This window comes from Geotrypetes seraphini, chromosome 3 (assembly GCF_902459505.1).
Source record: "Geotrypetes seraphini chromosome 3, aGeoSer1.1, whole genome shotgun sequence".
NCBI lineage: Eukaryota > Metazoa > Chordata > Amphibia > Gymnophiona > Dermophiidae > Geotrypetes > Geotrypetes seraphini.
The window spans coordinates 176,410,430-176,437,492 of NC_047086.1; the positions used below are offsets into that span (position 1 = coordinate 176,410,430).

At 41.4% G+C, this 27,063-nt stretch overlaps 1 protein-coding gene across 2 annotated transcripts in view; it reads right to left on the minus strand.

The window, feature by feature from the left end:
• The window catches only part of SYNJ2 (synaptojanin 2), a 201,616-nt gene that overhangs the window by 24,346 nt on the left and 150,207 nt on the right, over positions 1 to 27,063 (minus strand). For both annotated transcript variants that reach the window (XM_033937185.1, XM_033937184.1), the window contains exons 15-18: positions 18,662 to 18,854; positions 17,416 to 17,574; positions 9,566 to 9,722; positions 6,377 to 6,494 (exon numbers count right to left, since the gene is read on the minus strand). In XM_033937185.1, coding sequence (XP_033793076.1) covers positions 6,377 to 6,494; positions 9,566 to 9,722; positions 17,416 to 17,574; positions 18,662 to 18,854 — 627 coding nt within the window. The remainder of the gene's footprint in view (positions 1 to 6,376; positions 6,495 to 9,565; positions 9,723 to 17,415; positions 17,575 to 18,661; positions 18,855 to 27,063) is intronic.

Below are 27,063 nucleotides of genomic sequence, written 5' to 3' on the forward strand. Positions count from 1 at the left end.
GGGATAGGAAATTCCGGTCCTCCAGAGCCACAGGCAGGTCAGGTTTTCAGGAAATCCACAATAAATATGCATGAGATAGATTTGTATCTCAAGGAGGCAATGCATGGAAATCCATTTCATATATATTCCTTAAAGATATCCTGAAAACCTGGCCTGCCTGTGGCTCTCGAGGACCAGAATTGCCTACCCCTGATCTAGATTGTCAAGGTACTCGGGTGCATATGTAACTCGCATTTCAGAAAGGCAACATATGCACCCAATTGCCTGTATGAAATCACTCCAGGGAAAGGAGAGGCCCACACTTAAACCTGCTCCTGAGATTGGGTGAAGATAAGCATATTTTGTAAAATATGAGACAATTCTTTTAGGCGCCCAAGTGCCACAAGATGTAAGCCTAGCAGGGATAGGCAAGCACAATCCTCGAGGGCCATAACCCAGTCGGGTTTTCAAGATATCCACAATGAATCTGCATGAGATCGATTTGCATGTACTACCTTCTTCTTTATGCAAATGATCTCTTGCAGATTCACTGTGGAAATACTGAAAACCCGATTAGGCTGCGGCTCTCGAGGATTGCGGCTGCCCCCCACCCCTACACTGCAGAATACTATTGTAGCACAGCATAAGTGCAGCTATATCTGTGGTCTCAAACTTGAGTTTCGCCAGGTACTATTTTGAGGCCCTCGGTATGTTTATCATAATCACAAAAGTAAAATAAAACAGTTTCTTGATCATATGTCTCTTTAGCTATAAATGACAATATTATTATTAAGACTTAGTCAAAAGGAAAGATTTATAAACTATAAAGTTTTACCTCATGCAAAATTGTCATTTCTTTAATAAGACATTAACTATTTTTTCTGAGGCCCTCCAAGTACCTACAAATCCAAAATGTGGCCCTGCAAAGTGTTTGAATTTGAGACCTCTGACCTATATGTATGAGATCACTGTTACACCACCACCTATAGACCTGGCTTTCCTAAAGTGGCATAAATGTGCACAGATGCATGTAACTGACAGTATTCTGTAAGGCAATGTATCGCAAACTGTGTGCTGTGGCACACTAGTGTGCCATCCCAGATTCCAGGTGTGCCACAAGACACCGGGAAGGAGAGGCGCCGTCACCGGCTGACTGCCTACAGATAACAATACAACAGTGGAACCTGACCAACATGGGAGCCACTCAATCCAGTAATTCAAAGGTATTTTTTTTTAAATGTAAATGTTTCCCTTTATTTGTATTTTTTCTTTTCTCTATCACATTTTAAAAGGGGAAAAAAGACCTCATACAATGAAGCAGGCCCGATGCATCTTCAATGGTACTACCTTAGTATGTGTTCAAATATATTTTATTGAGCTCAAGAAAACAGCAAACAGGAAACCAATCGAATACAAACAAGCTCAGCTTTTTAGAATACAGAACCCCCCCCCATCCCAACACAACCCACCCCAAAATAAATAACCCCCCCCCAGGGTCCTCCTTCCAAATACATCACAACCAGAGAAAAGTATACAGGTACTACCTTAGTATAATCATAGGTCAAAACCCCCCATTATCCATCCATATACGTGAACCAAATCAAACAAACTTTGTGTAAAGAAAAGTAGCACTTATCTTAAATCTTTATTCCCTCCCGTTTCACCTCTGGCTTCCTCAGGGGAAAAGAAGTGCTGTAACTGCCGTCGTGCCAACTTTCTTGAGTTGTGCTGCAACGGCATTCATCAAGCTTCCCGGAACCAAATTTAGTTAACATATGTATGGATAATGGGGGTGGGGGGGAGGGGTTGACCTATGATTATACTAAGGCAGTACCCATTGAAGATGCACCGGGTCTGCTTCATTGTATGAGGTCTTTTTTCCCCTGTTAAAATGTGATAGAGAAAAGAAAATGAAAAAAGACAAATAAAACAAAACATTTAAATTAAAAAAACACCTGGATCGGGTGGGCTCCCATGTTGGTCAGGTTCTACTGTTGTGTTATTATCTGTTGATACTATTCTAAATGGACCTTTTTGCCTTTTTGGTTTTGGTTTTTGATAGTTGCTATATGACTGCCTACAGGACATGTCTCCCACTGCGAGAGGCACATCCGGTAGGCAGTCAGCTGGCACTGTCACCTCTCCTTCTCTCTGAATCTCTTCCCTTCCAGCACTCCCCCCCCTCGGTCTGGAGGGCCTTTGCGCATGATTGGACATCATCGCATCAAGGTCTGCACACTTCCGGATGCCCTCGAGCCGCAGCCACCGCTTTTAGTGTGTCGCGGCTTCACAAAGTTTGTGAGACCCTGCTGTAAGGACACATCCAAGTGGCAGTTCTGCCAATGCTCCACCCTTGTGATGTCCCCTTTGCATTTACACAATACTACTTAGTTACTTTGCTGCCGTTTAAGACTATAAGAACATAAGAACTGCCATACTGGGACAGACTAAAAATCCATCAAGCCCAACAGTGGCCAATCCAAGTACCTAGCAAGATCCGAAGGAGTAAAACAGATTTTACACTGCTTATCCTAGGAATAAGCAGTGGCTTTCTCCAAGCCATCTCAATAGTGGCCCATGGACTTTTGTTTTAGGAAATTATCCAGACCTTTTTTATACTCCAAGCTGGATTTCACCACATTCTCCAGCAACAAATTCCAGAGTTTAACTACACAATGAGTGTACGCTCACCTGAGAAAATGGAAGTATTCTGTACATTTGCACACTCAAGTGGCACATAAAGGCAAGCACGTGGTTATACAATTGCCCTTTAACCCCTTGGATTCTATATAGATAACTAAAAATTGAGTTGTAAAATTTTGTTGTTTAGGGCACAAATCAATTAACAAGGGCTTAACAAGTAACAAATGGAGTTAACTGGCAACAATTTAGATTTGCGTAAAGATCTGCCCTAGTTTCTGTTTTATAACATTAGTGCCTTACTTTTCTGTGTAACTCAAAAGGGGTGTGGCCATGGGAGGGGCATGGGCGGGTCAGGGGACATTCCTAGAAGTTAGACATGATGTTATGGAATATTGTCATGTGTGTGCCAATCTCCAGGAAATTAAGTGCCAGCATGTATGTCAGGTTTCAGCAGGCATAAATGCTGGCGTTTGAAGCTGAGCATGGAAATTGGCACTAAGGGCCAGATTCTATAAACGGCGCCTAACTTAATTGGCAAAATACGCTTAATAGCTTCAAATAATTGGAAAAATAAAAAATTGGGCGATAGGGACCTATCACAAGGCGCTTAGCGGTGTCTAATGCCTAAGCAGGCGTTTCTATGAGTGGAGCATGACTTTAAGCGCCAACATGAAATGTTTTTGTTTTTTAAAATTTATATACCACTTAAAAATCTAAGCAGTGTACAATCTACATACAAAATAAACAAAAACAATGCAGCGCATTAATAATTAGCATCAAGCTGACTTCTTCGCATAAGGACCTTATTCATATTCTCACATGAATGCATCCATAACAGTAATTTTTTTAAAAACATCTCTAAACCTAGGTTTTAAAACCCAGGCCTAAATTTCTGGCGCTAAGTTTTTACACAGGTGCTGTTATCTGAGATTTTGTAAACGGCGCCTAAGTGTGTCCTGAAACATGGCCGTTTTAGGTGCCATTTATAAAATCAGCCTGTAAGTGCTATTCTATAAAGAGTGCTTGATGTGAATCGCCCTTTATAAAACCTAGGTTTAGTGTGGATCTTTCTAACATCTTCCGGCACCATTTCCTGAAAGCAGTTTTACGCTCAATCACTTATGAAATTACTCTCTAATAAGGGTAGATACCAACATTCACATGTGTAGAATATTTAGAATACTAGCATATACATGCACACATACCTGCCTACACGTACAAAGTGAGCCTCAGCACTATTCTGTAACTATGGGCTCCTTTTATCAAACCGCGGTAGAGTTATTTTTACGATGAGCAGGTGAGATAACTGCTCCGTTGCTCATAGGAATTTAATGAGTACTGTACTGGAACATTTACCTCACCGGCCCGCAGTAAGAAGCTCTACTGCAGTTTGATAAAAGGTGTTCTATGTGCATATCTCCGAAAGGGTGTAGTTTGCAGGTATGTGTGCACACAGGCAGAGTATGGATAGGGCTCACATTTCCCCATGTAACTTACAGAATACTACAAATATGAACATATCTCCACAAGTAGGTATGAACATTTATACCAGCTCTATGATGAGTGGCGTGGCTCTTAAACCTATATGAGTTTTCAAGATATCCCTAATGAATATGTATGAGGCAGATATGCATGCCTGGCACTTCTTATATGCAAATCTGCCTCATGAATATTCATTAGGGATATCTTGAAAACCCAACTGGCTAGGGGTTCCCCCAGGACAGGTTTAAGAATCATTGGTCTAACGGGTTCCCTGAAGTAGCCTGAAAGGCAAAAACATGGTCAGGACCTCAGAAGATAAGTGCTATATTTTTTGGATTAATGTATTTGAACTGAGATTAAGCACTGTGGGTGTGGAAACGAGAAAAGTAAAAATAGTTGACCAAGATGAGAGAGTGCAATGATTTAAAAACTGGGATAAGATTTGCCGCTGCTGGATCAGCAGTCCGCTCACACGGTGGCCCTTAGGTCAAAGACCAGTGCCCTATTTGAGTCTAGCCTTACTTGAGTATGTTCTGTTCCAGTAGGAACTTATCCAACCTTGTCTTGAATCCCTTATAACAGCCTCTGGAAGAGCGTTCCAGATTTCTAACACTCTCTGGGTGAAGAAGAACTTCATTACGTTTGTACAGAATCTTTTCCCTTCTAACTTTAGTGAGTGCCCTCTCGTTCTCTTCACCTTGAAGAGGGGATACGAAGCAGATCTCTTTTGATCAGTGATGGCCCTTGAGATGATATGAATTCTGAGCACACTCTAATATATTTAAGTTTACACATGCAAATTTAATTTTGTCCTGCCTTTTCTGTAATATAGTAACATAATAAATGACAGCAGATAAAGATCTGAACGGTCCATCCAATATGCTCAATAGTTACACGTATTATAAATTCGTGATTAAATTAAATTGCCTTTTTTCTTTGCTATTTCTGGGACATAGACCATAGAAGTCTGCCCGGTACTGTCCTTAGGTTTCAACTACCGCAGTTGCCGTTGAAGCTCACTCCAGCCTATCCAAACCATCTCGTCATTTGTGGGATACAGACCGTAAAAGTCTATCCAGCACTGTCCTCATGTTCCAAATTACTGGAGTTCCCATCAAAGCTCTCTCCAGCCCATCCTAAACCAAATTGCCATATACAGACCACAGCCCATATAAGTCTGCCCAGTACCGGCCTTAGTTCTTCAATTTATACAATTCATTTTCTACTTAGAAATTCTTGGTGTTCCATCTCACAGTTTTTTGAATTCCATTACCATTTTCACCTTTACATCTTTCTGCGGTATGGTAGCTGTATTGGTTTCTCTAAAAGGCCTAAAGTTCATGCTTCGAGATTGCATGAAGCAGCAGTGGGCATCCTTCCCATCACAATTTTACCTTGGCTAGCAGCTATGTTTCTTCTTTTTCTTAAGAATTGTGCTTTGGCTCTTCCCTTCCAAGTGAGGACACCATGCTGAAAAGGCAAGAGCATGCCATGGCTTGGCTGCTCTCCAGGAAAAGATGACTGGGCACACAGTCATTTTTCCAAGAAGCCCCAGATAAACAAAACACAATTATTTTGTTGAATGGGACTCTCTGAGTGGGTACTGAATGTGTTGGTGTAGCTAAGAGGCCAGCTGGATACTAATTTGCTCTGCACACTTGTGCAAGGGTTAATCAGTTTCCTGCATTCTGGTTTTCTATCCTGACAAATCTGGTTAATATTACTGGTACCTTAGAAAGCAATCAAAATAAAATCTATGCAGACTGATCTATTGATATCATTTGTTTAGTGCTGAGCAACGCATAGACAGAGGAGCTTCTACAGCTCCTCCCCTCTTGCCCCAGGATCTATTCCATTTGCGAGCATCTCATTTCAGCATCTTATTTTATCATCTTGGTCTCAACATGTTGGAATTTTGTCTTAACAAACTTCACCATATCCCAGATACAGTAAGATCCCATGAAAGGTGATGCGTCACTGTAGCAGATTATGACTGACCACAATGGCAGAAGAAACCTCTGTGGTAGAGACAAGTAAGTCAAGATTTTGCTTCTACAGTATCTTACCAAATGTATATCCATTCCTGGCTGGCTAATGCTGATCATCTCTCTCTCTTCCAAAAATGGAAAAGAGAAAGCTTCTGATTTTCAGATGGTTTGCGAGAATAATGACTTTTTTAAATGTTACAGAAGATTTCTTATATGTATATGTTGAAGATATAACTCTGAAGTTCTGATCTGAGAGATGGAAGAAACTCCATAAGGCAGGGTACCTGTGATCAGAGGCCTCCAGCTCTGCTCTGCCATAATGCACTAGGGCTCCCGGAGTCCAGGTATGTTTGATCTTAGTCTCCAAATCCAGATCATTGTCCAGAAGGTTAATGTCTCCAGCTGAAGATATTAAAAGACACAAGAACACAAGCTAATGACAGGTGTATGGTTGTGGCGGTGAAAACCTTCACACCCATCCAACAATGCCTTTTACCAGCCTTATAGGGCACAATAAAATCATTGTAGCTGAAACCCATTTTTATTTAAAACATTATGAAATAAAAAGTGAAAAGAAACAGTACCAGACCACCTCTTCCAACTTTTCACCAGCACTTCCGCTTCATGAGTCTTTATACTTGCCATCCTCTCAGGAGACAACGGTACAAAAGATCATCTAGATTTACGTAGCAAGAACGCTTGAAAATGCTGGTCTTCTGGTCATTTGTGTGTGTAAATCAATACATAATAATCATCCAGCTGCAGGTATGCACATATCTTCAACAGTGCATACTTTGCAGGGGGCGTTCACATGGGTAAAGTTTGCGTAGGACACCTAAAATATATTTATATATTTGCCCTGTTACACTAAATTTAGGTAGGCATATGACAGTGAGCGCAACGAGAGTCAGAATCTATTAAAAGACTCCAATCCCCCTCTTACCTCTATTTACTTCCATTTAGATCTCTTCTTCTGTGAGAATAATAATAATAACTTTATTTTTCTATACCGCCAACACTCAAATACTTCTAGGCGGTTCACAGAATAAAAAGGACTGGACATTCCAGTGATGATACAAAGCACACAGAAAGGCAGTACAATATTTCAATAATGAAAAATACAGTAAGAAACTAGGACAGTCATCAATAAAGTAACAAATGTTTTGAACAAATAGGTCTTAACCAGTTTTCTAAAGTTGCAATAAGATGCAGATTGTTGAATTAAATCGTCTAACCATACTTGAACTTTACCTGCTTGATAAGCCAAAGATTGATCAAAATACTTTTTATAACGGCAATTTTTGGGATTAGGAAAAGTGAATATGCCAGTATGCCGAGTAGACCTAGTCGAACAGTACAATTCAAAATGAGAGAAGAGATATAATGGAGCTAATCCAAATAACATCTTATAGCAAATACAAGCAAATCTGAAAAGTATTCTTGCTTCCATTGGCAACCAGTGCAGCTGACGGTAATAAGAATGATACTCTGTCCTATCAAAAAAATGGCATTCTTTTCCTGTTTTCTAATTTTTAGATTGTACACCACTTTGTCTGCACTGCCAGTTAAAAACAGTACAGAAAGTTTTAATAAACTGAAACTGTAGTACAGTGGTACCTCGGAATCCAAACGCCCCAGACCTCGATCAACTTAGAATCCGAACTTTTTTTTTTTAGTAAATTTTGTCTTGGAATCCGAACGCTGCTTTGGAATCCGAACTTGTGAGAGAACCCTGAATACAGCAGAGGAGTGAGAACCGGCAGATTTCGGTACTTCCTTTCCACGAAACTCCTCAGCAGCTCCCGATCGCCTGTACACATGGGGAAAAACCAACTCCTCTGTGCTGTTTTGCGGGCGGCGAAGGAGAAATTAAAAGTGGCAGATGCTAGTTTGCTAGTAATAGTCGCCCCCTCCGATCTCCTGTGTAAGCCATGCTGCCAGAGAGGTGGGGAAGGTAAAAGTTTCGTGGAGGGTGGGGTGGGGAGGGAGACTGGATCTGCTAGGGCTGGGGCCCTCCCTGCAGCTGCAGATCGGGCTCCTCCAGCCCCTTCTCGCCATGCCTCCTCCTCCTGTCTCCAGAAACCCTCCCAGACACCCCGGCGATCTCTAACCCTCCCCTCCGTTCTCCCTGTTTGTTTTGAAGCACTTCCGATGTCTGAGCCTTATTTATTTTGGCTGTACCTTTATTCCACCTCTCAGGCTGAAAATCTGTCAAATTGCTTGGAAGGGAGGGTTTCTTATTTTTCTTTTTCACATTGCAAGGTTTTCATACTTCATTTCATTTCTGCCCTTCCCCCATCAGAGAGCAAAACACAACAACAAAAAATAGGAGGCACTTGCCTTTAAAGGGCTGCTCTAGAAACTTGTAGCTGCGTGGGGGATGGCTTGCATGTAAAAGTAGCAAAATCTCATGGCTAGACTGTAAAAAAAAAAAAAATAAATAAAAGATCAAATTGATTCTATTGTGCTGTCAATCTGAGTTTGTGGGACCAAGGAACGGATTAATCCAGTTTCTATTATTTTCAATGGAAAAAATTGTCTTGGAACTTGCACGTTTTGGAACTTGAACCGAGTTCAGGAACAGATAAAGTTCAGATTCCAAGGTACCACTGTATTCTGTAAAGGAAAGTAGTCGTTGCTTAAGGGTGACACCTAGGGGATTTAGGGCCCACGATTGCATAATTCTGGAATGAGCCCTGGGACATAGTTCTAGATCAGGGGTCTCAAAGTCCCTCCTTGAGGGCCGCAATCCAGTCAGGTTTTCAGGATTTCCCCAATGAATATGCATGAGATCTATGTGCATGCACTGCTTTCAATGCATATTCATTGGGAAAATCCTGAAAACCCGACTGGAGGGACTTTGAGATCTCTGTTCTAGATGAATGAAGGCGTATGACACTTCAGGCCTGTTCCAATTGAGCTGTAGGCCCAAAAGAAGCAAGAGAAAGAAAACCTGCTAGAAAAAGTTCAAAATAATAAACTTCTCTTTATAATGACAGGGGTTGCCATACAATACATTTTAAGGAATCTGAAGAACTGTGATAGATTAAACTATACATTTTGGTGGGAATCTTTGTGTAATATATTTAAAATGGAACGTATGATGGCCATTCAGCAGGGAAGGTATAAGAAATTTATGGGTGTTTGGGAACCATTAACTAAGTATTGTAAGATTGATAATGACTTCTTTTGATGTTCTTTAAACATACACATCCATGGTGAGAGGGTGGGGAAGGGAGGTTTGTTATGAAATTGATTTAGGATTTATGTTTGGAGAATTCTTGAAGGTATCTAATGTGTTGAATACTTGATGGAAGGGTGGGATAAAATATTTTTTCATTAATGTATGTAAGTTTAATGTGTTTTACTGTGTCATATATACATGTATTTATTGGTATGCACAATTGATGTTTGGAAACTGAATAAAGATTTATTTAAAAAAAAACAAAAAAGATAAAACAATAGGCTCACACCTGTTTTTTCAAAGGGAAGCTTTTTCCTCCACCAAAGAACTCGGTCAGTCCAGGCTGGTGTTCTACACTTCTCACTGGTATCGTAAGCTTCTGAGCCAACATCGTATTTGTACGTTGGGCCAAAATGAATGGTTCCTTCATAAAAGTCCTTAAATATCTACAGAAACAAATGCTTTCTTTAGAATTTTGCTGATCTACGGTATCAGGATTTCAGACAGAAGAAGCAGGATGGAAATTCATTCAAGTCTGTTTTAAACACATTCTGAAGTAACTGAAGATGGTTTATTTGATAAAATTGCCTACTTAGCCGAGAAAATTGAGGTAATGTACAATTTTTAAAAAAACCAGATCCATTGGCTAAATCATTAAATCAATCAATTTGGGTAAATTCCAGGATCAAAATTGGTGGATTCAAAATAGTATGGAAACAATGGATAATTGCAGGTATACGATCTTTAAATGATGTTATAGTAAATGGATCAATGCTTAGTTTTTCACAATTGCAACAAAAATTTGGATTGAACAAGACACAATATTTTAAATGGATGCAATTGAAGCAGGCTATTCAGGAAGGGTTCCCTGAATGGAAGAATCTTAACACTCAGTATAGTTTGCAGATCCTTTGCTTTCAGGCGGATTTTTTAGGACACCAAGCCGCTAAATGGTATAAGATTTTATATGGATTTTTAAACAAAAAAAAAGAACAGGGCTTAGGGACATTTGGAGTATTGAGATAGGACAGACAATTTCTGCATCTCAATGGCAAAAATTTTGGTCCTGGAGGATACATACTACAAGGTCAGCATCTATGAGTCAAACATGGATGTTTTTGTTACACAGAGTTTTATGGACCCCTACGCGATTACAAAAAGTAGATAGTAATAGATCCAATAGATGCTGGCATTGTAAGATAGAAGTGGGGACATTAGATCATTTAATTTTCTTTTGTCCCTGTATTAATGCTTTTTGGAAAATAATTTGGCCCCAAATTAATAATTTATTAGAAAATCATGTTGGACTATCATATGATACAATATTATTTGGAACAGCAATGAGAACTCAAAGTCCGATATCTGCAAACAACAATAAACTTTTGTTAATATTGACAGGGGTCGCCATTCAGCAAATTACTCAAAACTGGAAGGATTACACTAAGTTAAATTACACTTTTTGGTGGAACTCAATTTGTCATATTTATAAAATGGAAAAAGTGATGGCATTACAACAGGGATATATCCATAAGTTCAATAAAATTTGGGGACCATTGACTAATTTCTCTACTGATCAGATATCATAACACATGGATAGAGCATATAGGGGGGCTAGGGAGGGTAAACTTTTGTAAAAATATTCTGATATAAAATTCTGATAAAAGGGTTTTCTTTAACTTACAATATAAGTATATTTGATTGTAATTTCAAGTGTTTGTTAAAACTGTATGTATTACATATATTTCACTTGATGTAAGTAATAAAAAAGAATAAAGATTAAAAAAAAAACCAAAAAAACATCTACATGTCAGAAAGAACCCCGAAGTCATCGGAGTAGCACAGATAGTCCAATATAAAGTAAACTTGATTATTCAAACATTTTACCATCCAATACCTTTATATTTTACTCCTGGTGGAATTCTGCGCTATTGCGCAATGCAGAATTTGTGCTGAATTTCCCAGAGCTGAGGTCTGCACAGATTTTGGTGTCAGGGCAGCACTCCATCGCTACGGCCTGAATCACTGCCGGTAACATCTTTGGGCAGAATGTGTGGGCTCTGTAGGCTTCCCTCTACTGTGGTCCCACATTCGAGGATATCACTTCCTCAGTCTTCAGCGGGACTGTGGTATAAGAGAGCCTACAGAAGCGGCAGAAGGTTGCCATTAACTGGAATTGCCATTATAGAGGTGGTAGTGGACAGGAATGCTAGATTGAGGACAATGGAGAGAATGTGAAAGATGCTGGCTGGGGAAATACCCGAGGTCTGTGCAGATTTTGGTGTCGGGTTGGCAATCACTCATTGCAGCGCAAATCACTGCTGGCAACGTCTTCAGGCAGCTTGCATTGGCTCTGGAGGCTTCCTTCTACTGCAGTCCCATGTCAGATGACATCACTTCCCCTTTTTTGATGTGACCGCAGTAGAGGGAAGCTTGCATAGCTAATGCATGCTGCTATTAACTGGAATCAGCATTACAGAGGTAGTAGACAGGCATGCTGGACGGGGACAATGGGGAGATAGTGAGAGATGCTGGGGGGGCAGGGGTGAGAGAGAGATGCTGGCTGGGGAGGCAGGAGTGAGAGAGATTCTGGCTCTTTGTTTTCTCTAGTATAATTTAATTAAAATATTGAATTGTACTGAAATTCTGGATGATAATTAGCAAAAATATTGTTTAAAACTGTCAAATAAACTTGCAGAATTTTGAGGAATTTGCAAATTGTGTGTGCAGAATTTGGATTTTAATTTGCACAGAATTTTGAATTTTTTTACGCAGAATTCTGCCAGGAGTAATATTTTAAGCAATTGCTTATGTTATACTGTCCCGATAGAGCACTGCATTCAGAAAATGTCAAGTTACATGAAACATCAACTAAAGTGTGATATGCTGGGACTAGAGTGGCTGCTTTTTGTGTGGCATGCATTAAAATGCCGAAAGCATTGATGGAGCAATTATGCCTATGTGCTGACAGGCTGAAATAAAAAAAAAAAACTATTTGTATCTGCTTTCATGCAAGGAAAGATTTCTATTTGTACAGGTAATAGATGGAAGTGGGCAAGAAATGTCATGAATAGTCAGCTTTTTGTAATGTTGATTTTAAGTTATGTATGTTTTACATGGAAACCGTCTAGATATAGATGGTATATAAATTTTAAAAATAAATAAGTTCTTTTGGCTAATGGAGAATCTATACTAACAAAACACTAACCCCCCTCTCTTACTAAGGTACGCTAACCGATTAGCGCGTGCTAAACACTAACGCGCCCATAGACTGACATGCATGCGTTCGCGATTAGCGCGAGCTAATCAGTTAGTGCACCTTAGTAAAAGAGGGCCTAAGATATAAGTAGACCTAACACTCAAAAATAAATCAGAACAACTACTGGCAGTACTTATAGCTTTTTATCACTTGTTCTTAAATATTTCTCATTTTTCAAGGGAAATGAGCCTCAGAAACCGTTGCTGCAGATAGTTATTGATTTTTTTTATTTGCTTCATATTACAGCTCTATTTCCATTCATTGGCCCAAAACCCCTCATGTTAACTTTTTATTAAAAAAATGATTTGTATACAAGCAAAATTTCCTTGTGCTTAAAATCTTTTTAATATAATCAGTTCAAGATCCAATACACTTATCTTAACTTTTATCCGACATGGCTTCTTCGAGGACTGAAACTCATCAGAATTAAACTTCATCAGGCTTCTTCAGGGATTGAAACTCAATAAGTCATTTTGTGTTCAGCAAACTTAGGGCTTTTACAAAGCCACGATAGTGATTTCTGTGTGGCAAATGTGACACTGCTCATTTACCCCTCCTCTTTTACAAAACCGGCCGCGGCAGTAACGGCTCTGATGCTCACAGAATTCCTATGAGCATTGGAGTTGTTAGCGCCATGGCTGGTGCTAAAAACCATGCTACAGTTTTGTAAAAAGGAGGGGGGGGGGTAATTCCTATGGGCTGCGTTACATTTGCCACATTGGGACTTACTACTACCATGGCTTTGTAAAAGGGGCATTTAATGCTTTCATCATTCTCTAGAACTGTGTTGTTCTCCTGAGTTCAAGCATCTAAAAACGGCACCACTCTGTTCTTCTGTTCCCTTGTAAAATGATAAATATTTAAGAACAAGGGATAAAAAGCTATAAGGACTGCCAGTAGCTGTAGCTCTGATTTACTTTCAGTGGAGAATCTATCCCAGTTGCAAGAATTATTTTGGGAATTACTTTCTACTCTACTCTTTTGTACCTAAATAGACAATTTAATCAGGAAAAGCTTTTTTTTTTTTTTTTAAATAAACTCAAACAACTGATTTAATCTTACTTCCACAATGAGAATTTTGCATTTTTGGTTCAGTTTTTAATATTGTTACAACCAAATTAACGTAATTTAATACTTGTACTGGCATTACTGAAAAATTACAAACTAAACTCTACCTCTTACAAAATACAGCTGCCAGAATGATATTTAAATGTAAAAAATATGATAGGGTTACTCCCTTTTTGGTCAAGCTGTGCTGGCTTCTGGTGAGAGAACAAATAACTCAAGATTTTTAAATCACTTTATGGTCAAAGAACAGAGCACTTGATTGTTTTATTAAAAAGACCAACCTCAATACATGCCTTTCAAACTTACGATCAAAATTTATTTAACAGACCCTCTATTAAGGGGGTTCGCCTTAAGAAACAACTAAATTGTTCCTTCCTTTACCAGTCTGCATATCTTTGGAACAGTCTTCCTACTGAAATTAAGCAACAAACTTCTTATAATTATATTTGTAAGGTGCTAAAATCTTTCCTTTTTTAGTAAATTTCTAACTACGTAACAGCTCGTTTTTATTATTATGTTTCCAAGGCTGTCTTGGTTTCTTTATTGTTACCACTCCAGACTTCTCAGAATGGGCACTTTATAAAAACCCAGATCAGGTTAGACTAGACTAGACTTATTTTATACAGTTCATTTTGGGACAGGAATTTGCCCTGACCAACCTTATCTGGTTATTTTTAAGTTGATAGTGCTATCACAATCAAGGTCAAATGTAACTGTATACACAGCATGCCTCTTCCTCCTTCTCATTTTAATTTATTAACTTTGGACCAGCTGTTGAGATGTCTGGCCAAAGTTAACAAGTCTGTGGGCCCAAAATTTGAAAAATCACAATTTGTCTGTTAACTGACTAACCTAGTAATAAACTCAATCTCATACCCCATTCAACCCACCTAAAACTCCTCAGAGTACTGATAGAAAGAGGCTGTACCATGCAACCACAAATCAACAAAATAATAAAAACATCATTCGCAACCATGAGAAACCTAAGACGAGTCCAAAAATTCTTCAACAGAAAACAATTCCAACTAGTGGTTCAATCGCTAATCCTAGGCCTAATAGACTACTGCAACATACTATATCTCCCCTGCCCAGCAACCACGATAAAACAACTTCAAACAATACAAAACACAGCCCTAAGACTTATCTATTAATTGAAAAAAAATACAGAAGCATACCACGACTCACACTGGCTCCCAATCCAAGCCAGAGTACACTTCAAATTCCACTGCCTACTATTCAAAGCTATAAACGGAGACAGCCCTACCTACTGGAACAATCGACTAACTCAATCCACCTCAACCAGACACAGGAGAACCCACACAATATTCACATACCTGCCAACCAAAAATGTCAAAAGAAGAAAAATGTATGATAACCTACTGGCCACCAGAACAGCGAAAGTGGACCGACAACTCACCAATCTGCTGACTTCGACCACAGACTACAAAACTTTCAAAAAAGAAACAAAAACCCTACTCTTCAAAAAATACATAAAACCAATATAACACAACCAAACATGTTCCGAACTCCTCCTGCAATTACCAACTACTCCTTAGCAAATTGAAAATGTTCAAACTATTCCTTAAGTACTTCTTAATATCTTAACAATATGTACTTCTTAATATCATAACAATTCTTATGTAATCCGCCTTGAACCGCAAGGTAAACGCAGAATAGAAATCACTAATGTAATGTAATGTTTGAATATCAACCCCTTTATTCACATCTGAAGGACAGACCCAGGTGACTTTGAGAGCTCACAAAGTATTTAGAATAATTACATTGATCCTATAAAGTTATTCCAGCCTGCAGAGAATCTAGTTTAACAAACAAATATAGCAACAGGATAACTTTGTTTTGCATTCCAGTCACTTACCCAAAACTGAAATGTTTTTTTCTACCTTTGTTGTTTGGGTGAGTATTTTTTCTCATTGTGTTGATTGTCTCTTTTTTCTGCTTTCCTATCATCTGTCTTTTTTTAATACCTTTCCAGGGTCTCTTTTCCCTGACTTTTCCCCATCTGCATCACATACTCCCTATTTCTGACATCAGTTTTTCCCTTAAATCTGATTTTGCTTCATTTCTTTCTGTTCTGCTTCTTAAACTTTCCTTATGTCATCATCTCTTCAATTTCTTTTTCCAGGAAACATCTGGATATCACCCCTTCATTCTTCACATTCATCATTTTTCCCTGTCTCAACAATTCACTTTCCTGCTTCCCCTCTATGGTTCCTTTCTTAGCTCTACATTTCCCCCTCACTGGATTGCTGTGCCATCATATTCTTCTTTTCTTGATATCTTCTTCTCCAACAGCCACTTTTCTCATCAATTTCCATCTATTTCTAGCAATCATTCAAGATAATGAAGGGAATAGACTTAGTAGATAAAGACAGGTTGTTAACCCTATCCAAGGTAGAGAGAACAAGAGGGCACTCTCTAAAGTTAAAAGGGGATAGATTCTGTACGAACGTAAGGAAGTTCTTCGTCACCCAGAGAGTGGTGGAAAACTGGAACGCTCTTCCGGAGTCTGTCATAGGGGAAAACACCCTCCAGGGATTCAAGACAAAGTTAGACAAGTTCCTGCTGAACCAGAATGTACGCAGGTAGTTAGGGCACTGGTCTTTGACCTAAGGGCTGCCGCGTGAGCGGACTGCTGCACACGATGGACCACTGGTCTGACCCAGCAGCAACAATTCTTATGTTCTTATCATCTCCCTCAATCTGAATTCCTCTCAACTATTCCCTTCATCACCTCAAATCTTTCTTCTCATGTTTTTTTCATTCCCCATCATCCCTGTTCTGTCTCTCTGCCCCAGCCATTTCCAGCATCATCTCTCTGATTTACCTGGTCCCAGTCATACACTTCCATGCTGTCCCCTCCCCCCCAGTATTACTATCAGCTATCTTTCATAAACCCTCTCTGGCTCTTGTCCACCAATCCCACAATATGTGCATCTTTCCCTCTGACACCACCACCCCTTCCCACCTTAAGATTCACATCTTTGGCAGCCTGACTCTTACAGATAATGACTAGGGGCCTGATGTTGAGACAATTCAGTACTGGGAAACTGCACCCAAATCACCAAAAGCAGTTTAACCCGATGGTCTCTCGAATTTGGTACCTCTGATTTCGAAACCTGAATGAATCCGCTCAGTACATCATAATATCCCTCTTGATTTTAATCTTATTCATGTATATATTATCAAATATTCTCTCTGGTGTCTTCAAAATCATTAAGGGCTCCTTTTACGAAGCCGCGGCAGCGGCTTTAACGTGCACAACTTTTCATCACGCGCTAACCCCCGCGCTAGCCGGAAAACTACCGCCTGCTCAAGAGGAGGCGGTAGCGGCTAGCGCGGCCGGCGGTTTAGCACACGCTATTACATGCATTAAACCACTACCGCGCCTTCGTAAAAGGAGCCCTAAATGTCTATAAAGTATAGTGCAATTATAAAATCTAGGATGGGTCCATTCAATTCATATATTAGTAAACAGTCAGCGTTGCCAACCTTGCTAATCAAAACAAATACAAAAATTAATTAAGCAGAAAAAAGCTTATCTTGGTCAGTGAGAGTCGAGAAAACTGCCCGACAGAGCTCCATTTCGACCTTTCTTAAAGGGGCAGAGCTGGCTTCACCACTTTCCTGCGATCGGCATAATGGTATCTAGTCAATGAAAAAACGCTTAGGAACTCGGCATGAACAGCGCACCTCTCATGCTAATTCTAATATATAAATTGAATGGACCCACCTATGGCTGCACATTAATGCCTGACAGAATACTAAGATCAGAGAGAAATAAATACATTACGCACTTTTCCACTGGCCTTCTGCAGCTGTAGCTGGTCATACTCCAGAAGCTTTTTCCAGTCTTGTCGTTTAATATAATAAAAGACTTCTTCATATGTAAGGTCAAGACGATAGTTAAAATCACCACACCAGAATATGTAGTCATGTGAAAAAATGTTTCTTCCCTGGATAGATAAAAATTTTGAAAGATTTTAGCCATTAGTACAAATAAAACCTTTTCAAGACACACACATTTCATAACCTAAGAATTGCTCTTTTTATCCTTTGCCTTTCTTTTCTCATCTTGCTTCTCCTATTTTTATTTCCCTAATATTAAACAGAAAAACATACATCTTTGTCAATATTTTTATTTCCCCAATATAAAACAGCAAATCATAAATCATTGTCTTAAAAACAATACATAGACAGATCAACTACCCAAGACATTTCATCCATTGCCTGCCTCAAGGATCTTACTTCAAAAGACAAAAATGCTTGCATCTGATTAAACAAATAACTCAGGGTTAAATGTGAAATGAAAACAATATAATTAAAAAGAAAAAACCCAAAAAGAAGCAGCACATAAAAAAAAAAGAAAAAGAGAATGATATACTGTACACTAAGAGGCCCCAAGAACTTAGATATTGAAGATAAGACATCACTTCACAAAATATCATCCACAACACCCATACCATAATGTGATGCTGTGATTTTAAAAATTTCTTGTTACTGGTTACTGCAGATGGGCAGACTAGATGGGCCATTTGGCCTTTATCTGCCGTCATGTTTCTATGTTTTAACGTACCATTCAATGCATGGGATGTTGATGTATTGTAAAGATTTCTCATTCTTTTTTTTTAAAATAGCAAAGTAATCTAAAAGAGTATACTGTAGATGTCAGAAAGACAAGAGAAAGGAAAACACAAATAGGAGAAAAGGAGATGAAGGGGGAGGAGCAGGTGAAAGGATCATGCTACGGGTGAGACAGGGAACAGAAAGAGAGGGAGGATTGAGCCTGTTGGGAAATGAGAAACAGGATTGTGTTGGGGTGAAGACTGAACAAAATCAAAACCATTTCATTAAATAATAAAGGTCAAGAAACACTGCCAAATAATAACAAGGACTATTAGAAACTTGATGGAGATCCACAGAACATACTCTCCTGACCTACAAAAGTTCCCAGTACCAAAAGAAAGGACTAACAGATCAGTGTGCATATGTCATGCCTGCTGAACACTTGCAGGATCAGTCTGAGCCCCCTCAGTCCCTTACCATGGGAAAGCTGAGCTTCTGAGTGATTTCCTTGTAGTCCTCGTTCCTCTCCTTCACCTGGTTCTGCCCAGCTGTCAAATGGCTGCACACGAAGCAGAAGCTGCTACTATAGAACTGGAAACGGATACCCACACCACCTTTATTCCCGGCTTTACCGCCCATCCCAGTCTTGACAGTGTCCACTGCTACGTCCCTGGGTGAAAAGAAGGATGTCAAAGACATGGCAGCCAATTGGGACGCATGTTTTTTTAAAAAAAATTGTTCAATGAAAGACGCCTAGATTGTAGGCATCTGTGGTGCATCTACGGAGATGCATAGGGACGCTTAAGCACACCCGAATGGTTTCGCCCAGAAGTGGTCTTGGGTGTGCTTAAGTGACCTTGCGCTTCGCCGTAGGTGCGAGACAGACGACTTAAATGTAGGCCTGCAAAATGTTGGCCTACATTTAAGGTGTTTGTTCAGCGATATAGACGCGATTTTTTTTAGGATGCCGATGCATGATTGACACGCAATTGACGACCGCCTCTTAGATGTCTGCCAAGATTGGCATCCTATAGAAAATCAGGCCTTTAGTGTGTTACTAAAATAACAAACAAAATGCATCTTTCCTATTGTTCCATGTAATGGTTACCAATGGCACTTTGCATCTATTATAAGCCCAGTGCCCAGTACACATTTCTAGGCTTTATTATGCACATCTGTGTGCCTCCATCACCTAAGCTGTGTTTTGCTGAAATTATATTTGTTGAAATTATATTCTTAGAAAGTCAGACTTCTTTGAAAGCCAGACAGGTTTTTTCATCAAAAGTTAATATGTTTTGTTCTGGTAACTTCCAGTGTTGACTCCCTGTTTCTCTGGACAGTTTATTATATCCATCAAAAGACTCTCTAACGAGAGTTGTCTGAGAACAATCCTCCTCTCCAATTCTCTTCACATCTTTCATCCTTCCACCTTCCTCTTCACTTTCTGAGCCCTATGCCCCCTCTCCCACTCATTGTCCCTCCTCATCCTTCAGCAATTCTCTCTGCATATTCTGTGTCACTTCTGATCCTTTCTTCTCTTCAGGGCCTGAACTGTGAAACAAATGGAAATACTAATATTTTTATTGTACCCTTAATTCTATCTTGTCCTTTCTTTGCAGATCCTTCACTCTCATTTACCTACATCTCCAAACAAAATTTCTCTATCTTTCCTTCCTCACCCAGTGTGTTCTAGAATTTTCACACAAATCCCCTCCTTTTCCTCTATCTCAAATTTTCCCTATTTGGATTCCTCTCTACCCATCTATCTCCCTCATCAAGGTTTCTTTTGTTGCCTCTCCTCCCCCCCCCCCCATTACAAAAATGAAGCAAGGGAGCGAGGGAGAGAGAGGGAAAGAAGATCTTCATGCTATCACTGCCTGCAGAAAAGAAGAATGGAAGAAGAGGATCTCTTTGGCACTTGACTGGATGGACTTCACCTGCCTCACAGCATCCCTTTAGTGGCTGGCTTCCACTTTGGTAGGTGATATAATCCCAGGTTCATCCCATAGTCTTATAGGAACAAATAATTTAAGGAACTGCACTACCAGGTCAGACCAAAGTTCCATCATGCCCTGTTTCCAACAGTAGCCAATTCAGGCCACAAGGCCAAAAAGGAGATGAATTCCATGTTCCTTGTCCCCCAGATATAGCTTTTCCCAAGCCTACCTTATTAATAATTATTTAAGGACATTTTCTCCAGGAAATTGTCCAAACCTTTTTTACAGTTACAGTAATTGCTTTAACCATATCCTCCAGTAACATATTCCATTGCTGAATTGTGGACTGAATGAAAATATATTTTCTCTCATTTAAATTTTTGCTGCTTACTAACTTCATGGCATGTCTTCTAAGACAGTGATTCCCAACCCTGTCCTGGAGGAACACCAGGCCAATCGGGTTTTCAGGCTAGCCCTAATGAATATGCATGAGAGAGATTTGCATATGATGGAAGTGATAGGCATGCAAATTTGCTTCATGCATATTCATTAGGGCTAGCCTGAAAACCCGATTGGCCTGGTGTTCCTCCAGGACAGGGTTGGGAACCACTGTTCTAAGATATATACTTTTGAAGATTAAGCAAGTTCCACTCTACTGATTATTCTTGACCTATATAATATCTCCCCTTAGCTATCTCTTCTCCAGGCTGAAAAGCGCTAACCTCTTTAGCTTTCACATCATCTCTATAATTTGATTTTCCTTTTCTGCACCTTTTCTAATTCTGGTAAATATTTTCTGAGGTACAGTGACCAGAATTGCTAATACTTAAGGTGATACAAATGCATTAAAATATTCTTTTTTTAAATTTCCTATTTCTTTCCTAATACTTCCTAACTTTCTGCTTTTCTCATTTGCCAGAACCATAGAGGATTTCAACATATTGCTCCGAAGATTCTTAAATCCTTTCCCTCAGTGGCAACATCTAATGTGGAACCCAGCATCATGTAACGATAATTTTATTCCCAATGTGCTTCACTTTACATCTACCCACATTGAATTTCATCTGCCGGGGGTCACGTGATGCACTCAACCTGAGAAGATGTGTTTCAGCACCTCTCCTGACCCTTGCGATTGTTAATCGGTGTTATTTTCTTCTATTATTGCTCTGCGGGTCCCTAGCCTTTTGTTACTTACGGGGCATTCAATAGGCTGCCTGCCTAGCCTCTTTTCGGGCGAATTCCTACGGTATGCTGACCTGAGCCTCAAAGCCTGCCAGGTTTCCGAGAGGCCCTTCTACCCCTGCAAAAATGGCGGCATTGACACCTCCTGCGCGGGGCCCTGCACAGCCCAACAATCTCTCTACAAGCGGATGCGATTGAGGAGTTAAAATCCTACCTCACCACTTTGCTAACTGATAAGCTGACTCGCCTGCAGACCACTGTGGATGGAATCAAAGACACCCTGGTGCGGCAGGGTGCATGCCTGCAGTAGGTGGAGGACAGGGTGTCCGCGCAGGAGGATCGTACGGGGGTGTTGGAGGCGGGAGCCCATACTATGGAGGAGAAAATCCGCAGACTGGAAGACCGGGCTGAAGATCTGGAGAACCGGAGCCGCTGTAATAACATTAGGCCGGAGTTGCTCACAGATATGGATTTGTGGAGTTTGGTGTCCATGTGACTACCCAAGGAACTCGGCATGGTGCTGGGAAACACCCCTTTGCTAATTGAGCGGATCCATCGACTGAGAGTACGCCGTGAAGGGGATCGGCGACCGCAGCCAGTCATAGCCTGCGTTCTCAACTTTGCCGACAAGTATCAGCTTATGACCTGCTATAAGGCGAAGGGGAGCCTTTCCTATAAGGGCCAGCGGATTTTGATATTTCAAGACTATTCTCCCCGAGTCTTTGAACAGCGGAGAGCGATGGCGCCTTACTGCACCCAATTTCACCAAGGGCAGTTGCGTTTCGCCTTGCAATACCCAGCGAAACTTCGGGTGCACCACGATAACAAGGCTCTCTACTTACCTACACCGGAGGAGGTCCGCGTTTTCCTGGAGGGCCTGCCGGGCTGACATTCTAGCTGCACGCCTCCGATTCCTGACTGCTGCTCTGCTTCGTGTGATCGGGACCAGCTACGTACTGCCTGCAGAACCAGGGACTCCTCTACTTCACAAGCTTTTCCTGTTATCTCCTTTAACTGATTTTCTGTATTGGTTGTTCTCCTCTTTGTCTTCCTCTTCTCTTCTTCTCTTTCTCTCAGATTGGGGGCTTTCTTTTGCTTTGCTTCTGCTTCTTCTCTTTCTTTTATTCCTCCCCCCCATCTCTTTCCTCACCGTGCCGAGTGCTAGTTTTTTCTGGGCACCTGTTTGTGGTTGAGGTGGGGGTCTGCCTGTTGGGCCGCATACCTTCTCTGCTCCCTCCATTCTTTCAGCCCTTTGTTTTGTTTTCTCTTTTTCGGGATGGGTAGGGTTCTTTATTATTCCTTGGGGGTTCTGGGACTGTCGAGTGCTCCATCACCCTACTGGTTTTGTGAACTTATCAGACTATCTGTGACATGCTGGCAGTCTGGACGCCATGTTGGAGCAGCGGGGCCTCCGATTTCTATCTGCATTTGATAGCTCGGCTGCTCAGACGCATAAGCCTTTTTAAGCGGCCAACGGTTATATTCACTTCTTTTATTTTCTCCTCCCTCAAGTTGCTATTAATCAGAGGGGGGGAGGGGGTTTTGGCTCCGGGGGCCCTTTGGTTCTGTGGGTGGGAGGGGGTTTCGATAGTGGGGTCTCAGTGATGGGGGGGCTGGATATGGTAGGGAAGTACGGGCTCTGATTCAGGGGAAGACAGGAGGTTCATATCGGCTGCAGAGTAAATGTGGCAGCTGGTGGAGGGGGGGAGGTTTTGCCATTCCCTTTCCTATAGGGGGGATGGGATAGTTTCCTTCCACCCGGGATAGTTTCCACGAAGGGTCAGGGAGTGCCCTCGTTTCTCTGTTTATCCATATTTTGAGTCTGGGAGAGGTGCTGGTCGGGTGGGTGCGGATGGTTTCATTTTGGAACTAGGGTTATGGATATCTTGGGGTGGACTTTTGGGATGGAAGGGGAGGGGGGAATGCATGGATGTGTGTGTTGTGATAAGCAGACTATGCCTGCTAGGAGTGTCCCTAGTGCAGGTCCCAGTGCTAATCCAGACCCTGCCCATAATCTTCCATGTACACCATTTTCTGTCTCTCAAACTGAATTTCCTTCTAGGGCCTGTAGAGGGAGTAAGAGTGCAGCAGTAGTAGGTTCCCATCCCCCTCTGTGTCCTAAAGTGAATCACCAAAAATCCTTTCCACCTGAGGGTTGGGGGCGGGGCTGCAACCTGCTATCCCTGAAGACTAGGCTCCTAGAAAATCAGAGGGGAGAGGAACAGCAGCAGGAGAGGTCACAGTGCTCAAGGCTGGGAGCTCCTGATAGCAGCCAAGTTCCTGAGACTATGGAGTTTGCAGAGGCTGGAGAAGAAGTAACTTCCAGTCTGTGTGAGGAACTGCTTGCCATGGAGTTGGAAATAAGCCCTGAAGCTAGTGCTGTGCTGACTCCTGAAAGTGCTCCTAAGGAGGTTTGCCTCACAAAAGCAAGTATCTGAATGTTTGCTGAAGTTTATTGCAAATTTGTTTTTGCCTACCCTGTCTCAAGAACTGAATAATTCTGACTCATGCTAAATTTTCTCTGCTTTGGAACTGAATAAGAACTTTTATTTTGAAGTTTGTTTTTCCTTTTGAAAGCTTAGTTGGCTTTCTCCTGGAGGAAAGTGTACTGTGGTACGTGGAGACAGTGGGGTTTGCCCCGTGTTACATGGTGGGATAGTGGGCCTAATTTCTGGCAATTAAAGACCACACGGAGCACACTGTCTTTCCAGCATTTGATTGCTGAAGAAGCCAGTACATGCTGACTTAGAGCTGGAGTATTTCATTCCAGAAGTATTGCTTTTTGTTTTGGGAAGTTTTCTTTTCTTGTGTGTTGGACTATTGCTGGACTATAAACTAAAAAGAGAACTTACCTTGGTGAAAGAGAAATTTTGATTATTTGATTTTGGACTCTCTTGTTTTCTCATCCAGAGACTATTTGCCAACATTATTTTGAGCTATGCATGGGAAGCCCGCTGACTTCTGTTGATTAATCCTGACAAATAAGTGGGGTTTTTTTTCATTTTGAAGATTAAAAGCCTTGATTTCATTGGAGCTGTGCCTATGACTTTTGAGGGTGTTCCTTATTCTAAACGCTAAAATTATCACCTTCTTGTGTGGCCCTTGGCGGCTCACAAGAATCTACTTGTACTGGTGACCCCAGACACCATGCCTGGAGCTTGCCGGCTACAGTGTGTAGTGTGTTTGTAGTTGTTGACTGGATAGTGTGTATGGGGTCTGCAGGGTGGGGGGGGTTCTAGCAGAAGGGAGACGGGGGGGGGGGAGCTGTGGGAGCACTATCTTTTTTTCCATTGCCATCCTTTGAAGGGGCCCGCTCCTTGGCCTGTTTGATTTTCTTTACCCTTGGGGTGCAGTGGTGGCTTTTTTTGCTTAATAGTTATGGTTGACTTGATTACTGCTACACTTAATGTTGATGGTATATACTCTCCTGTAAAGAGTAAGAAAATCCTCACTTGGCTTCGGCAGTGCCATGTTGATGTAGCGTTCCTCCAAGAAACCCACTTGTCTGCTACTGAGCTTGAGAAGCTGCGTAGAGACTGGGTGGGAGATGTGAGATACTCTGTCTATAATAGCAGACAGAGGGGAGTGGTGATTCTAGTTCACAAACAATTACCTCTCCACATCCATAAGACCATTCAGGATAAGGAGAGTCGTTATGTCCTTGCACTGGGGGAGCTCTGAGGCTTTCAGCTTCTATTTTGTAACCTTTATGTTCCAAATGTTTATAGCCATAAATTTTATTCTGGACTTTTAGGAATTCTAGCTCAATATCCTACATATCAATTGATTGTTGGGGGGGGGGGATTTTAATGTTACAGCTGACCCTACTCTGGACTGCTCTCCTGCCAAGCCATACACCCGGGACCACCATCAACGGGGGGGGGGGGGAGAGAATTTTCTCTGTGAACATCTTGCAGTGGTGGATACGTGGAGAACTCTTCATCCCTTTGACAGGGAGTACACGTTTTACTCCAACCCTCATACTGCGTATTCGCGTTTAGATTATGTCCTGGTTTCGCACACTATCTTTTCGCGGGTGGATCGGGTCACTATTGATGACACCTCTCTTTCGGACCATTCGGCGGTGGTTCTCACCTTGCAGATCACTGATCAGTCGTGGGAGAGGACCTGGAGATTTCCCACGGCTCTCTATTCTGATAAGGATTTTCATATGTTCCTACGGGCCCGATGACTGGATTATAATTTGCACAACAACACTTCGGATGTGGATCCAGCGGTGTTCTGGGATGCTTCCAAGGCAGTATTGAGGAGTCGTATCATTCAATATGTATCCGCTAAATGGAAAAAGCAGGGGGATCGGCTTCTCGCTCTTTCGGCGGAACTGGAAGAATTACGGAGACGATATCTGGTGAGTCTAGCTGGATCGGAGAGCCAGAAAATCAAATCTATTCGCTTCCAATTAATGAGATTTTAGACCAACATGCGCGCCAAGACATTTACTATCAGAAATTTTGTCTTTACCGATGGGGTGGCAAAGCAGGCAAACTTCTTGCAACATAGGTTAGGCCCTATCGGAAAAAAACAGATTATTAGAATGGTAAAGAATCCCAGGGGAGATTGTTTTACTCAGGAGGCTCAAATTCGGGAGCAATTTGTAGAATTCTATAGCACTCTTTACGTGACGAGGGACTTTACTGAGGAGGAACGGGATCAATTTTTCCGGAAGCTTCCTCTTTCGCGGCTTTCTGAGGAACAGGCAGAGCGGCTGAATGCTCCTATATCTGGGGAGGAAATCTGAATGGGGATTAAGAAGCTGAGGCTTGCTATGTCACCAGGACCCGATGGATTTGGCCTGGAATACTACAAACTCTTGACTAATCTTCTTGCTCCACCTTTTGGGGGACTATTTTAATTTCCTCGCTTCCACTGCTTCGGGTCCTTGATGCAATTTAGCTCATATTACACTGCTCCCCAAACCAGGGAAGGATCTTGCTCAGGTTGGCTCCTATCGCCCAATCTCTCTGTTGAATCAAGATGTCAAGGCTTTTAGCATCTATTCTGGCGGCCCGGCTGAATTTATTTTTACCCCGGCTCATAGGGGATGATCAGGTAGGGTTCGTCCCTCAGCGTTATGCTTCCATGAATCTTAAAGCGTTGACGGCGCTGCATGAACATCGGGGAGGCGGAAGCACTTCTGCAATAGCAGGCCTTGATATGGAAAAGGCCTCTGATAGTATCTCTTGGCAATATCTTTTCTGGGTCTTACCAAAGTATGGTGTCGTTGGGCCTTTCCTTCATTGGATTCAGGGTCTTTACACTGAGCCACAGGCCCGTCTTATCTATGATGGCCTCTCGTCTTCTTTTCAGCTTTGCCTGAGTTCCCTTTCTGTGTGGTATAGGGTGATTCGTTCCACTGTCGCTTTGGGGCCCTTACATTCTCTTCGGGACTTGTGGAATCAGGAACTTGCTGCATCTTATACCCCTGATACCTTCATGGAGCTCTTCCATACTTTATATGCTTTTGTGAAATCCGCAGCTTGGCAGGAGACCCAATTCAAGATCCTTCATAGGGCATATATTACTAGGAAACGGGGTACTCGCATGGGTCTCTGGGACACCGTTCTGTGCTCTAAATGCAAACAGGCCCCTGGGACATTTCTGCATTCCTTTTTGGAGTGTCTGGAACTTACTCTGTGGAATTCTTCCTTTACGCAGCTTCAATTGGTATTGCAGCATGACCTGGAGTGGGATTACAAAACGCTGCTTCTTGGAGATCAAACCCTGCTGGAAGCGCAAGGC